The 13239-nt window shown below is 44.0% G+C and overlaps 1 protein-coding gene across 3 annotated transcripts in view; it reads left to right on the top strand.

The window, feature by feature from the left end:
* Positions 1-13239, top strand: part of yl (Putative vitellogenin receptor yl) — a 45291-nt gene that overhangs the window by 23861 nt on the left and 8191 nt on the right. The window contains exons 19-33 of one of the 3 annotated variants that reach the window (XM_089736009.1): positions 134-457; positions 2693-2800; positions 2885-2992; positions 3074-3181; positions 3265-3372; positions 3439-3619; positions 4830-4915; positions 5373-5515; positions 6771-6844; positions 8770-8951; positions 9507-9662; positions 10558-10765; positions 11154-11309; positions 11785-11887; positions 12837-12965. In XM_089736009.1, coding sequence (XP_089592135.1) covers positions 134-457; positions 2693-2800; positions 2885-2992; positions 3074-3181; positions 3265-3372; positions 3439-3619; positions 4830-4915; positions 5373-5515; positions 6771-6844; positions 8770-8951; positions 9507-9662; positions 10558-10765; positions 11154-11309; positions 11785-11887; positions 12837-12965 — 2174 coding nt within the window. The remainder of the gene's footprint in view (positions 1-133; positions 458-2692; positions 2801-2884; positions 2993-3073; positions 3182-3264; positions 3373-3438; positions 3620-4829; positions 4916-5372; positions 5516-6770; positions 6845-8769; positions 8952-9506; positions 9663-10557; positions 10766-11153; positions 11310-11784; positions 11888-12836; positions 12966-13239) is intronic. The other 2 variants (XM_089736008.1, XM_089736007.1) reach the window with 2 other exon arrangements.

The raw sequence follows: 13239 nt of genomic DNA, 5'->3' as shown, positions 1-13239 counted from the left end.
TCTCGTCCACCCATCATCTAAGCAATAAAAAAAAGGTTAAATTGATTTTAAAGTCACTCGTATCCCTTCATATACGGGATAAACAGCAACTCTAAACGCATTTGCTTATCCGCAATGAAAAATTCACTTTCAGGGGCATTCTCAAACTCGTCTCAGCTCCTGCTGCAGACCACGTACCCCCCACCGTCTCCTCACGACCCGCTCACCCAGCACCCGTGCCACAGAGACAACCCGTGCTCCCAGGTCTGCGTCCCGACCCATTCCCCCACGAACCCCTACAGCTATAAATGCCTCTGCTCTCCGGGCCTCGTGTTCAGTAATGGGAGATGCACGGAGGTGGCCAGATGCAGCGAAAGCGAAATTTACTGTCACAAAAGCAATATATGTGTGGAGAAATACAAGAGGTGCAATGGAGTCGTGGACTGTTCGAGGGGAGAAGACGAGGAAGGATGTACACGTACGTAATCCGATATTTGTTACGTTAATACCTTAAACAAACTTTATTTCGTATTCTCTGCGCTTTTTACGACATTAATACAGATGTGGAGGGGGATAAAAATATCATGATCGCTAAAACGAAAGATCTTCCTCAAAGACCTTCATTAAAAGATGGCATTCGTAGAAAAAACATACTCAAATAAGCTAACCAGAAAATGCCTTCTTCATTTGGAAAATATCTTTCCAAAAATGTTTGTACTTAATATTTTCCGTATTACCATCGTATGGGCGGTAAACTCATTGCCGACAGAGGAAATAAAAAAAATGTAATAAATTGAAACGCTCACCATAACTCATTAATACCACATTATCTCAGATGTTACAAAGAAGTCCGAAAGCCAGTGCAACCCCAATGAGATACTCTGCTACGAGCTCTGCGTGGCGAAGGAGTCTCCTTCCCCTTGTTCGCCTGAAAAGCATTCAGGTACAAGCTCATTGCCTACAGAGTAAATAAAAAAAAGAATAAAACGCTCATTATAACCCATTAATACCACATTATCTTAGATATTACAAAGAAGCCCGAAAGTCAGTGCGACCCCAATGAGATACTCTGCTACGGGCTCTGCGTGGCTAAGGACTCCGCTTCCCCTTGTTCGCCTAAAAATCATTCAGGTACAATCTCATTGCCTAGCTAGGAAATAAAAAAAATTAAAACGCTCACTATAACCCATTAATACCACATTATCTCAGATATTACAAAGAAGCCCGAAAGCCAGTGCAACCCCAATGAGATACTCTGCTACGGGCTCTGCGTGGCGAAGGACTCTCCTTCCCCTTGTTCGCCTGAAAAGCATTCAGGTACAAGCTCATTGCCTACAGAGTAAATAAAATGTAATAAATTAAAAAGCTCATCATAACCTATTAATACCACATTATCTCAGATGTTACAAAGAAGCCCGAAAGCCAGTGCGACCCCAATGAGATACTCTGCTACGGGCTCTGCATGGCTAAGGACTCTCCTTCCCCTTGTTCGCCTAAAAATCATTCAGGTACAATCTCATTGCCTAGCTAGGAAATAAAAAAAATTAAAACGCTCACTATAACCCATTAATACCACATTATCTCAGATATTACAAAGAAGCCCGAAAGCCAGTGCAACCCCAATGAGATACTCTGCTACGGGCTCTGCGTGGCGAAGGACTCTCCTTCCCCTTGTTCGCCTGAAAAGCATTTAGGTACAAGCTCATTGCCTACAGAGTAAATAATAAAAAGAATAAAACGCTCATTATAACCCATTAATACCACATTATCTTAGATATTACAAAGAAGCCCGAAAGTCAGTGCGACCCCAATGAGATACTATGCTACGGGCTCTGCGTGGCTAAGGACTCCCCTTCCCCTTGTTCGCCTAAAAATCATTCAGGTACAATCTCATTGCCTACAGAGTAAATAATAAAAAGAATAAAACGCTCATTATAACCCATTAATACCACATTATCTTAGATATTACAAAGAAGCCCGAAAGTCAGTGCGACCCCAATGAGATACTCTGCTACGGGCTCTGCGTGGCTAAGGACTCCCCTTCCCCTTGTTCGCCTAAAAATCATTCAGGTACAATCTCATTGCCTACAGAGTAAATAATAAAAAGAATAAAACGCTCATTATAACCCATTAATACCACATTATCTTAGATATTACAAAGAAGCCCGAAAGTCAGTGCGACCCCAATGAGATACTCTGCTACGGGCTCTGCGTGGCGAAGGACTCTCCTTCCCCTTGTTCGCCTGAAAAGCATTTAGGTACAAGCTCATTGCCTACAGAGTAAATAATAAAAAGAATAAAACGCTCATTATAACCTATTAATACCACATTATCTCAGATGTTACAAAGAAGCCCGAAAGCCAGTGCGACCCCAATGAGATACTCTGCTACGGGCTCTGCATGGCTAAGGACTCTCCTTCCCCTTGTTCGCCTAAAAATCATTCAGGTACAATCTCATTGCCTAGCTAGGAAATAAAAAAAATTAAAACGCTCACTATAACCCATTAATACCACATTATCTCAGATATTACAAAGTAGCCCGAAAGCCAGTGCAACCCCAATGAGATACTCTGCTACGGGCTCTGCGTGGCGAAGGACTCTCCTTCCCCTTGTTCGCCTGAAAAGCATTCAGGTACAAGCTCATTGCCTACAGAGTAAATAAAAAAAAAGAATAAAACGCTCATTATAACCCATTAATACCACATTATCTCAGATATTACAAAGAAGTCCGAAAGCCAGTGCGACCCCAATGAGATACTCTGCTACGGGCTCTGCGTGGCTAAGGACTCTCCTTCCCCTTGTTCACCTGAAAAACATTCAGGTACAAACTCATTGCCTAGAGAGGAAATAAAAAAAGAATAAATTAAAACGCTCACTATAACCCATTAATACCACATTATCTCAGATATTACAAAGAAGCCCGAAAGCCAGTGCAACCCCAATGAGATACTCTGCTACGGGCTCTGCGTGGCGAAGGACTCTCCTTCCCCTTGTTCGCCTGAAAAGCATTCAGGTACAAGCTCATTGCCTACAGAGTAAATAAAAAAAAAGAATAAAACGCTCATTATAACCCATTAATACCACATTATCTCAGATATTACAAAGAAGTCCGAAAGCCAGTGCGACCCCAATGAGATACTCTGCTACGGGCTCTGCGTGGCTAAGGACTCCCCTTCCCCTTGTTCGCCTAAAAATCATTCAGGTACAAGCTCATTTCCTACAGAGGAAATAAAATGTAATAAATTAAAAAGTTCATCATAACCTATTAATACCACATTATCTCAGATGTTACAAAGAAGCCTGAAAACCAGTGCGACCCCAATGAGATACTCTGCTACGGGCTCTGCGTGGCTAAGGATTCTCCTTCTCCTTGTTCGCCTGCGACACATTCAGGTACAAAATCTGTTCTCACGCTTCTGATGCCAAAGTCGAGTTTCGATGGGAGTGACTCGAGTTCAGCTGTTGCAGACCTGACGACCCCTCCCCCGCTGAAGTGCGACTGGAACCAGTTCTCGTGCAAGGAGAGCCCGGTCTGCATCTCCCGGTCGCTGCTCTGTGATGGAGCCAAGGACTGTCCGGACGGCAGCGACGAGGGCCCCGACAACTGTGACACCCTGGCCTGCTTTGACACGGAGTTCATGTATGTATTTTTTTTTTGATTGTGGATTGGGGGAGGCCTATGTCCAGCAGTGGACGACTGTGGGCTGTTTATGATGATGATGATGAAAACTTCTTATGGGAAGGTAAAAAGTTTCGTTACGTAACGCGTTACGGCGCCAGTGTGTCTGTCTTCTCTTTCTCTCTCACGCATACGGCAGCGGTACTCCTAACTATTTATATATCTTTTTCAATTTGTATTACAATTTTCCTTACATTTATCATATTAATGTACATAAAATTTAAAAGTAATAACCTTTACTGGTGGTAGGACCTCTTGTAATCCGCGCGGGTAGGTACCACCACCCTGCTTAATTCTGCCGTGAAGCAGTAATGCACTTCGGTTCGAAGGGTGGGGCAGCCGTTGTAACTATACTGAGACCTTAAAACTTATATCTCAAGGTTGGTGGCGCCTTTACGTTGTAGATGTCTATGGGCTCCAGTAACCACTTAACACCAGGTGGGCTGTGAGCTCGTCCACCCACCTAAGCAATAAAAAAAAAAGTGTGTGTGTCCGCTCCGACGCACGACTGGAGTTTACTGGATATAAAAAATTAAACGAAACAATACGAGAAATAGTTCTATATTACGACAACACGATACACAACAGATTATTAACAAATTAACGAGACACAAAACAAACGACTAACAAATATATGAAAATACAATAATGAGAGAAACGCGCGATCAGTACGAGGCTTTGTGGCGGACTGCCGGCGCAGCAGCCCGGCGTCACCTGCGATAACGCGGCCGCGCGTTGGCTCCTGATTGGCGCGCGCACGCATCACGCAATCAGGAGCCAATCAGGCGCATAAAGCATTTCGTGTGACATGCTAGGCGCATAACGCATTTCGTGTGACATGCTAGTACGATTTTGGTCCCCATAATTTTCATACCCCGGGCCTATATATGTAAATCGATTCTAAAGGAGTAAACTCCAAAAAAGTGCTCTGTAAAGGTCACGACCCTCAGCACTGGGGAACACGACGCACGGAGGAGATATGTAAAACGTGGAATCCTCGGGACCACTTACGCGTCACCTCCTCCCTCCTCCCCTTTTCTTTTGATGGTATCGGGACAGCGTTCACTGGTGATCCAAGAGCAGCTGTACCAAGTTTTAAGTTAATTGAATAAGCGACGTTAACTGTTTTAGTGCTGAGCTTATTTTACGAGCACAAAATTTTTCCCCTCAGGTGCGCGTCCGGTTCGTGTATCTTGAAAACGTGGAAATGCGACGGAGACCAGGACTGCAACGACGCTTCCGATGAAATAGACTGTGGTCAGTGAGCGCCGCATTGATTTAGTTTCATTCGTATTAATGGCTTATGGATTTATTATTGAATTTCGCCTAACAAAGCTACTGTGGGTGGTACCTGATGTTGAGCTCACAGAAAACCGGTACGTGTGTGTTTATTTGAGGCGGCAATGTAAAGCAAAGACAGTTCTCTCGAGGTCGTTCACCTCGCGAATGCACAAATTACATTGCTGCGCAAAAAAAAAAGTTCACAACAATCGATATTTCCAATGTTCTATCCGGAATGTTTCGATGTAATCTTCATATTTGACCAATTCAAAAACCCTTTCTATGATGGGGTTCCCACCAAGTACCCCAAAAAAAATGTATTTAATATAGTTAAGTATTAAAAATGGTATTAAAAAACTGCTAATCTTTATCGAAAACCTAAAATTTCCTCGTCTAACATAAGTTTGCAACTACGACCATGAACATTCCGCAGAGAGCGTATCGTGTAAGCCCGGGTACTATCAATGCCGCGACCGGGAGTGTATAGAACTAAAGAAGCGCTGCGACGGACACCAGGACTGTTTTGATTACTCCGACGAGGAAGAGTGTGATGAGCCAGTTGTCGTGGAGGAGCCGGTATGTTATTTTTTCTCTTACATTTTATTTATTTATTGCATAAATGGGTGGACGAGCTCACAGCGCACCTTTTTTTTTCCGGGCCGGGGGCCGAACCTCCTACGGGGTCCCCGCGCAAAAGGGGCGCGCGGGGTATGTGAGACTCAACAATCCGCATGGTGTTGTGAGCAGACCGCGGGCTCAAGGAGCTCACAGCGCACCTGGTGTTAAGTGGTTACTGGAGCCCATAGACATCTACAACGTAAACGCGCCACCCACCTTGAGATATAAATTCTAAGGTCTCTTCACGGCAGAAATAGGGCAGGGTGGTGGTACCTACCCGCGCGGACTCACAGGAGGTCCTACCACCATTTACATAGCTGAAGAAGCTCACATGGCTAGACTATAGTGGTGCTCGGAGCCTACGGACCTCACAATAGCGCCATCCATCTTGAGACATGAGGTTGCAGTTTCAATGAAATTGTATGACGGCTTTACCATAGATATTGAGCGGATCTATGGTTCTTAGCCGAGTGGGATTAGTTAAGTCACTTTGCAGATTCAATAATATCTATAAGCTAGATACTTTTCATATTTAATGAATAATTATTCTAAAGCGAAGACTCTTTTCCGTGTTTACCTCGAGAATAATATTTGGATACGTTATTTATTTGTGATACGTTTGCTATAGTGTAATTTATCCATAGACACTGCCCACGGAGTTTCTTGTTGCGTTTTCGATCCATTGGTAAATTCAGCGAAGCACTGCTCTTGCTAGGGCTAGTGTTACTAAATTCTCTCTGGTTGAGCCTGTGAGCTTACAAACCGGAATAGTCCCATAAGCTACCAGCGTATAGGTAGGGGAATAAAAAGAAGAAAAAAACTAAGTTATTCCGGCTCCAGCGACTATCCCTTACATCCCGGTTTCACAATAGACTTTTAAAAAAATCAGTTGGATCTGAATTCTTCTTCTGTGCCTTTTTTATGTCTCCCTTACGTCCGACACTTTTTTGGAACGAAGTTCCTTATGGGACGTTGCGGAGAGATACCCTAACCGGGAAAAAGCGTCCGTAACGTAAGATTTTTTATAGGTAAAACGATTTTAATGGTTACTTTTATTATACAAACTGTTTTCCTCGTTTTATACCATTTAAATTTAATCAAGTATCGACCCTATTGTTCTTTGAGTTATCCTTAATCGATTTCACAGCGTTATCGATATTAATAAATTTGCTTTTCTCTTTTTTGATAAAATAATTTGTATTATGCCTACTAGAAAATACATCGTTGTGCCGAATGGGAGTACAGTTGCGAGCGTAACAGAAGTATCTGTTTACCGATTACGGCAAGGTGCGAATTAACCTACCGATATTATTACTCTGTGTTGTCATGTGTGTTGTATTGTTAAGTTGTCTTGACTGAGATCGAACTGGGATTAACCGTTTATACGTGGCATGTGACACTGTCGTGATTTGAGAGTGTTTAATTGGCTGCTCAAATAATTGTAGGTACACGAAAACGACCTTAGAATTAATGAGCATTGAACTTATTATTAACTGCACTGACAATCGTCAGAGCTTCGATTCGATTTTTTATATATTATTATATGGATATGTCCTTTTCAAAATTCCACTCCCAATCCATTAACGGTTCTTTTAAGTGCCTCAAGAACCGGTCACCGTCCTCGCCGAACCCGTCACTTGCGACGAAGGGCTCGACGAGTAAATTAACCCATAGATACAACCAACGGAGTTTCTCGCCGGATCTTCTCAGTGGGTCGCGTTTCCGATACGGTGGTAGATTCTGCAAAGCACTGCTCTTGCTAGGGCCATTGTTAGCAACACACCGGTTTGAACCCTGTGAGCTCACCTACACGTCAAGGTTAAGCTGAAATAGCCTCTCAAGCATAGGTAGGAAAAAAATCCACTGTATGTGTGTAGTTGTGGTCTGGTGTTTTCTGTATTGGTGTGGGTAGTACGTGTTTTTACTGAGTTTTCGTTTTTGTATAGAGTAAGTCATATCATTGAGATTTAATGTGAAAAAAAGAAACATAACTAAAAACCTATATAAACAGCATACGTAATATCGAAAGCAAGATCAGCAACATTTTTTTTATTGCTTATAGAGGTGGACAAGCTCACGGCCCCACTGGTGTTAAGTGGTCAACGGATTCCAAGACATCTACCACGGTAATGTGGGCGGTAACGGGCGGCGGCCTATTTTGAGACTTTAGTTCTAAGTTTTTACAGTACCTACAACGGCTGTCCCGCCATTCACACCCGAAACGCATTACTGCTTCACGGCAGAAATAGACGGGGTGGTGGTATCAACCCGTACGGACTCACAAGACGCGTCCTACCAGCATTAATTATATTTTTAACAATGTGGTGGTTTGAAACCTAGCATGTGAATACATTTCGTAAGGACACTACAAAATTTGCGTTTTGGATCTGTAGAAAAACTGTTTTTTTAGGTTAAAACATGGTGATGCTTCAAGTGTGCTTACGGTATCTTTGAATATGTCTATACAGTATTTTCTCCAGTTTTGGCGTGTCGTCGGTGGAGGAGTCGAAACTGTGAAAGTATTTTCGATTGTATACGAATACGGCTTCGTAACCAGTGTGCTTAGTGCGAGTTCTCGATAGCGTAAAAGTTAACTCAAATTTGTATGGAATGGTATCATTAAAAAACTCGCACTAAGCACAAAGGTAGTCAATATTCCATCATCGTTTCTCATGAGTGCATTGCCTATTGCGGTTTCAAAGAAACCAGTTCTGTATTCGTGGGCTAATAGTTACTTTAAATTATTAATATAACAGCACGGTTCCACTTTAACACGAATAGAAAAAGTCCCCAAAACCCTCTTACACGATACTTCTACAAAACGATAACGAGTTTTTGGTTTAAAATGGTTTATAGAAAATTACATTATACGCCACGAACACACGCTATATAGGAATAACCGAAGTTTTACTGCTTATTTTTTATGTATAATAGGTAAAAAAATACACAGAGGCATAGTTGAGATGTTTCATTCACAAAAATTCCCCTCTTTTGTGTACTGGCTTCTAGTCTCATATAACGCGGTATCGCACAGCACGGACTTTATAGGGACGGATCTACCGTGTTATAGGAGGGCTGCCTGTACTTTTAATTAGGTTCTCAATTCGACTGTATGTTGTTTTTTATGTTTGTTACCTAATAACTTTTGACTGGGTGAATCGATTTTGATGATTCTATTTACAATTATTATATATGTACGACTTCGTATCCAGGTGCAACATGAAGACCGACTGCCCTGGTGGAACGGATGAGATAGGCTGCGACTACCGGTGCACTCCTCACGGCATGTTCGGTTGCAAGCAGCAGATCCGGTGCTTGGCCATGAACCGGGTTTGCGACGGAAACAAGGAGTGCGACGATGGATCCGATGAGACGCCCGACGCTTGCGCTCTCGGTAAGTGCTTCTGTAATATTCTCTTTAAGGCTTCGTCAAACAGAAGGCGTAATTAGCGCGCGTCAGAGCGCTAAGCTGACGGCGCGCTATGACGCCGAGATGTGTTGTATTACTATGGTAACATACCGTCAAACAGAGCCCCAGTCCTATAAGTACGCAACGCTCTGTCGCGGCGTTAGGACGCTTTGACGTCAGGCGTTGTAATTTTTTACAAATTTTATTTAGCGTCCAAGTGAATGTGTATTAAAATACTGTGTAAAAGACCCATGCTTATACAATGCCATACTTGAATCACTCGTTAACTTGTGGTGGTGGGACCTCTTGTGAGTCCGCGCGGGTAGGTACCACCGCCCTGCTTATTTCTGCCTTGAAGCAGTAATGCGTTTCGGTTTGAAGGGTGGAGCAGCCGTCGTAACTATACTTAAGACCTTAGAACTTATATCTCAAGGTGGGTGGCGCATTTACGTCCTAGATGTCTATGGGCTCCAGTAACCACTTAACACCAGGTGGGCTGTGAGCTTTCGTTAAAACTTTCTTTATCGCCCTATCCCACAGTGAACAGAACCTCCCACCTGTACCCGGTAATGCTGTATCCGGCAGCAGAGTGCCGCGACGGATTCCTCTGCGGCAACGGTCAATGCATCGAGTGGGGGGAAGTGTGCGACCGCACCCCCAACTGCTTCGACGGATCGGACGAGAGTATCCACTGCTGTAAGGAACTTCTGAGCATCAAGGAAATTCACTTGAAACATTTTTATATCAGACACCATCTTATTTGGTTTCCATTGAGCGGTTCTCGAAACACCAAGCTTTCGCAGCAATGTAACTCTAAAAAAAATTTTTTTTTTTATTGCTTAGATGGTTGGACGAGCTCTCACAGCCTACCTCGTGATAAGTGGTTACTGGAGCCCAAAAACTCCCGTCCCCACTCGAAACAGAACCCAGGATAAATAGAGGGTTACCGCGCCACCGTTATTACCGTGATTACCGTGCCACTGGTGTTTCGGAAATGTGAGATCGGCTCCCTTCATAACCAAACAAAATCCTTATCGACAGTCTACCTTATTCTTAGCAGAGAACTCGTGTATGCTATTCCCTGTAACGATTAAGGCGATATCAATAAAATGTTCAAGATACCTTCAGATTGACCCAGCCACCCGCATCGGCCGCATCCTATGAAATTTAGCCGCAATCAGTCAAATCCAATATAGACCTGACAAACGTTCGTGGGGGCTGGTAATGAGGCAAAGAGAGAGTTTGAGTTCTGAATATGTTTGACACGAAACAGTCTTGATTTGCAGTGTAAAGGTCGTGGCCTCATGAGGATTGAGAAAATACACATGATGGAGTACAGCGTCCTTTCAAGGCAGTGTTTTTGGAAGAGGTTTGATTTTTCGAGGTCGCTGAAGCCTTATTTGGTGTTGACTGTTTTACGGTGGAAAGGTCGAACTCCAACTCAACCTTCCCTTTTTCTCATCCGAGCCTGAGACCGGCATTGGCAGAGTTTTGGCGAAGCTATATTATTTATCTAGCTTAAATTTTTTTTAATGGCAATTAGTGCCGTTGTCTAATCGTATTTAACGCGGGCAACACCGACGGCGTGCAGTCTCGGCGTGCGACAACAACACGTGCGCCCACGCGTGCCAGGCCACGCCGCTCGGGCCGCGCTGCCTGTGCCCGGCCGGGTACAGCGCCGCGCCGGACCGCCGGACGTGCGCCGACGTGGACGAGTGCCGCGCGGGGCTGTGCTCGCAGGCCTGCGTCAACACCCCCGGCTCCTTCCTCTGCTCGTGCCATCACGGGTACGCGCTTAGGTGAGTATTCAGACGTTCATTATGCGCGTGCAACTTGGTGCACTTGAAAGAAGTGAAACTTCCTTTACGGTGTGCAGTATTGTAGTAGGTCTTCTTGATTTTTCATCCTTAAATCAAATTTCTCTTAACTTAGCTCGCTTTGTCCTTTCCCTCCACGGTCGATTGGTTCGCGAGACGCTCTATCTATTTTCTCACTCTCGCTCGTCCTAAATTAGATCTTTTCTCTCTAGCCGTAACGAATCTGTCTCGAGTTAAATTTTACTCTCAACGAGCCTAAAGAAGTTTCACTTCAAAAAAGTAAACTATAATACTAGCATATATTATGATTACATAATAAAGTTAAGACCTTTTTAACAAACAATTTATTGTGTAAATGCTTTGAATTTAGATCCGACAGACGTTCTTGCAAGGCCATCACCGGGAACATGTCCATACTGTACGTGTCTGGCAACACCGTGCGCTCCGTCTCGGCTGACGGCTACGGCGCCATAGAGTACAGCGACCCGGACCTTGGCGATATCACTGATTTGGATTTCAATGTTAGGTTCGTTGATTAAGTTTTCTAACTACCCTCATTTTTATTACGCTTTTATTAGCTTCAGACGTGTGTATGTTTGTAACGGAATTTTTGAACATGATTTTGACCCCTTTCAAAACCCGCACGCTTTTTTTACAATAAAATATTTTTTTCTTACACTATTTTTAAACTAATATGTATTTTTTTTACATCGGTGCGATATGATTCTCTCTATGGGAAGCACCTATCGTTGCCGAAGAATAACCACACTGTTGTTGCAGAGAAAGACCTCATTACACCTCATCCAATGATGATAAAGTTCACCGGGTCTAATAGAGCTATTTATGACCAGACAAACAGCGGCAATGTTAGTCTTTCATCCCGAAACTTACGGTCGCTTTGTAAGACTGTGGCAGCGGCTGCGCCCTCCCACCGCAACCAGCTCGTGATCGCGATAGAGGCTCAGAACTGTCGGGTACTTTATTAAGCATTTCTATTACAGAACGAAGCGTTTGTATGTGACGTCTACGGAGTCGGGGAAGCTGATAGAATTGAACGTGACACATGACGTAGTCGCCGTGACGAACGTCGGACGGCCGACCAGGGTGAGTGTCTTCAGATTACAGAGAGCCGCCGGGAGCTGCCTGAAGCTCACACAGCCGGTGTCAGAGAATATTGGTCATTAGAGCCCACTAAGTTTCTCGCCGGATCTTCTTAGTGGGTCGCAATTCCGATCCCATAGTAGATTCTGCAAAACACTTGTTAGGGCTAGTGTTAGCAAATTCTCTCAGGTTGAGCCCGTGAGATTACCACACCGGCTGCCTACCTGCTAGGATTAAAACAATTGGTCGTTAGTATTGAAACCATCGCCATGGTGCTGATGAGAAGTCATATCGTATCAGTTTGTTACCGGAGCCCAATTTTCGCAACCATAACAGTGCTGCTACATAACCTTCTACCACGTAACTACCTTAGAATCTGGTTGTCGTATGACAAGTCTCAGTAGCACGCCGATGGCTCTAGGAGTCGTCACTTCTCAGCGACCGATGGGAGTCACACTGACGAACCATTCCTAAATATCCGGTGCACTGATAAAAGAGTGTGCGATTAAAGTCGTCGTGGCCTAAAGGATAAGACGTTCGGTGCATTTGTATCGAGCGATGCAACGGTGTTCGAATCCCGCAGGCGGGTACAAATTTTTCTAATAAAATACGTACTTAACAAATGTTCACGATTGACTTCCATGGTGACGGAATAATACACTGTTTAATAAAAATCAAATCCGCAAAATTATAATTCGCGTAATTACTGGTGGTAGGACCTCATGTGAGTCCGCGCGGGTAGGTACCACCACCCCGCTTATTTCTGTCGTGAAGCAGTATGTCCGTCTATGGGCTCCAGTAACCACTTAACACCAGGTGGGCTCTGAGCTCGTCCACCCATGGAAGCAATAAAAAAAAATCATTCCAAGTGTCGTTTAGTGACAAGCACCCCACGTGCGGTCACTACCACCCAACCAGTGAGCTGTTGTAGACTCGTCTGTGCGTCACGCAGGTGGCAGTGGACTGGGTGACGGGAAATGTTTACTTCGCGGACAGCACGCCGGGTGCTAGCTGCGTGAGGGTCTGTGACGTCACCAGGAGGAGATGCGCCAGGCTGCAGAAGATACCGTCGGACGCAACGGTTAGTGCACTTCCAGAACTTGTTGTATACTGAAGGGCTGCCCGGGACCTGTGCGGCCAGGGTTCGGCTGCCCAATAATGCACTGATGACCTAACTTAGTCAGTCACTTTTCCGGAATATAACTAGTCAGGTCATAAGTATTGTCACACAGTAAAAACTTTTCTTTTAGAATGCTGGCCACAAAAAAGTTTATTGAATTTGAATTTCGAATTGTTCATGAAAATAAAAATGTATACTTTTAGAATTTTACTCATTTTTAAATATGGAGTGGACG

Source organism: Bombyx mandarina, chromosome 20 (assembly GCF_030267445.1).
Source record: "Bombyx mandarina strain Sakado chromosome 20, ASM3026744v2".
NCBI lineage: Eukaryota > Metazoa > Arthropoda > Insecta > Lepidoptera > Bombycidae > Bombyx > Bombyx mandarina.
The sequence above is the reverse complement of the archived record's forward strand: the minus strand, read 5'-3'. Positions and strand labels throughout refer to the sequence as shown.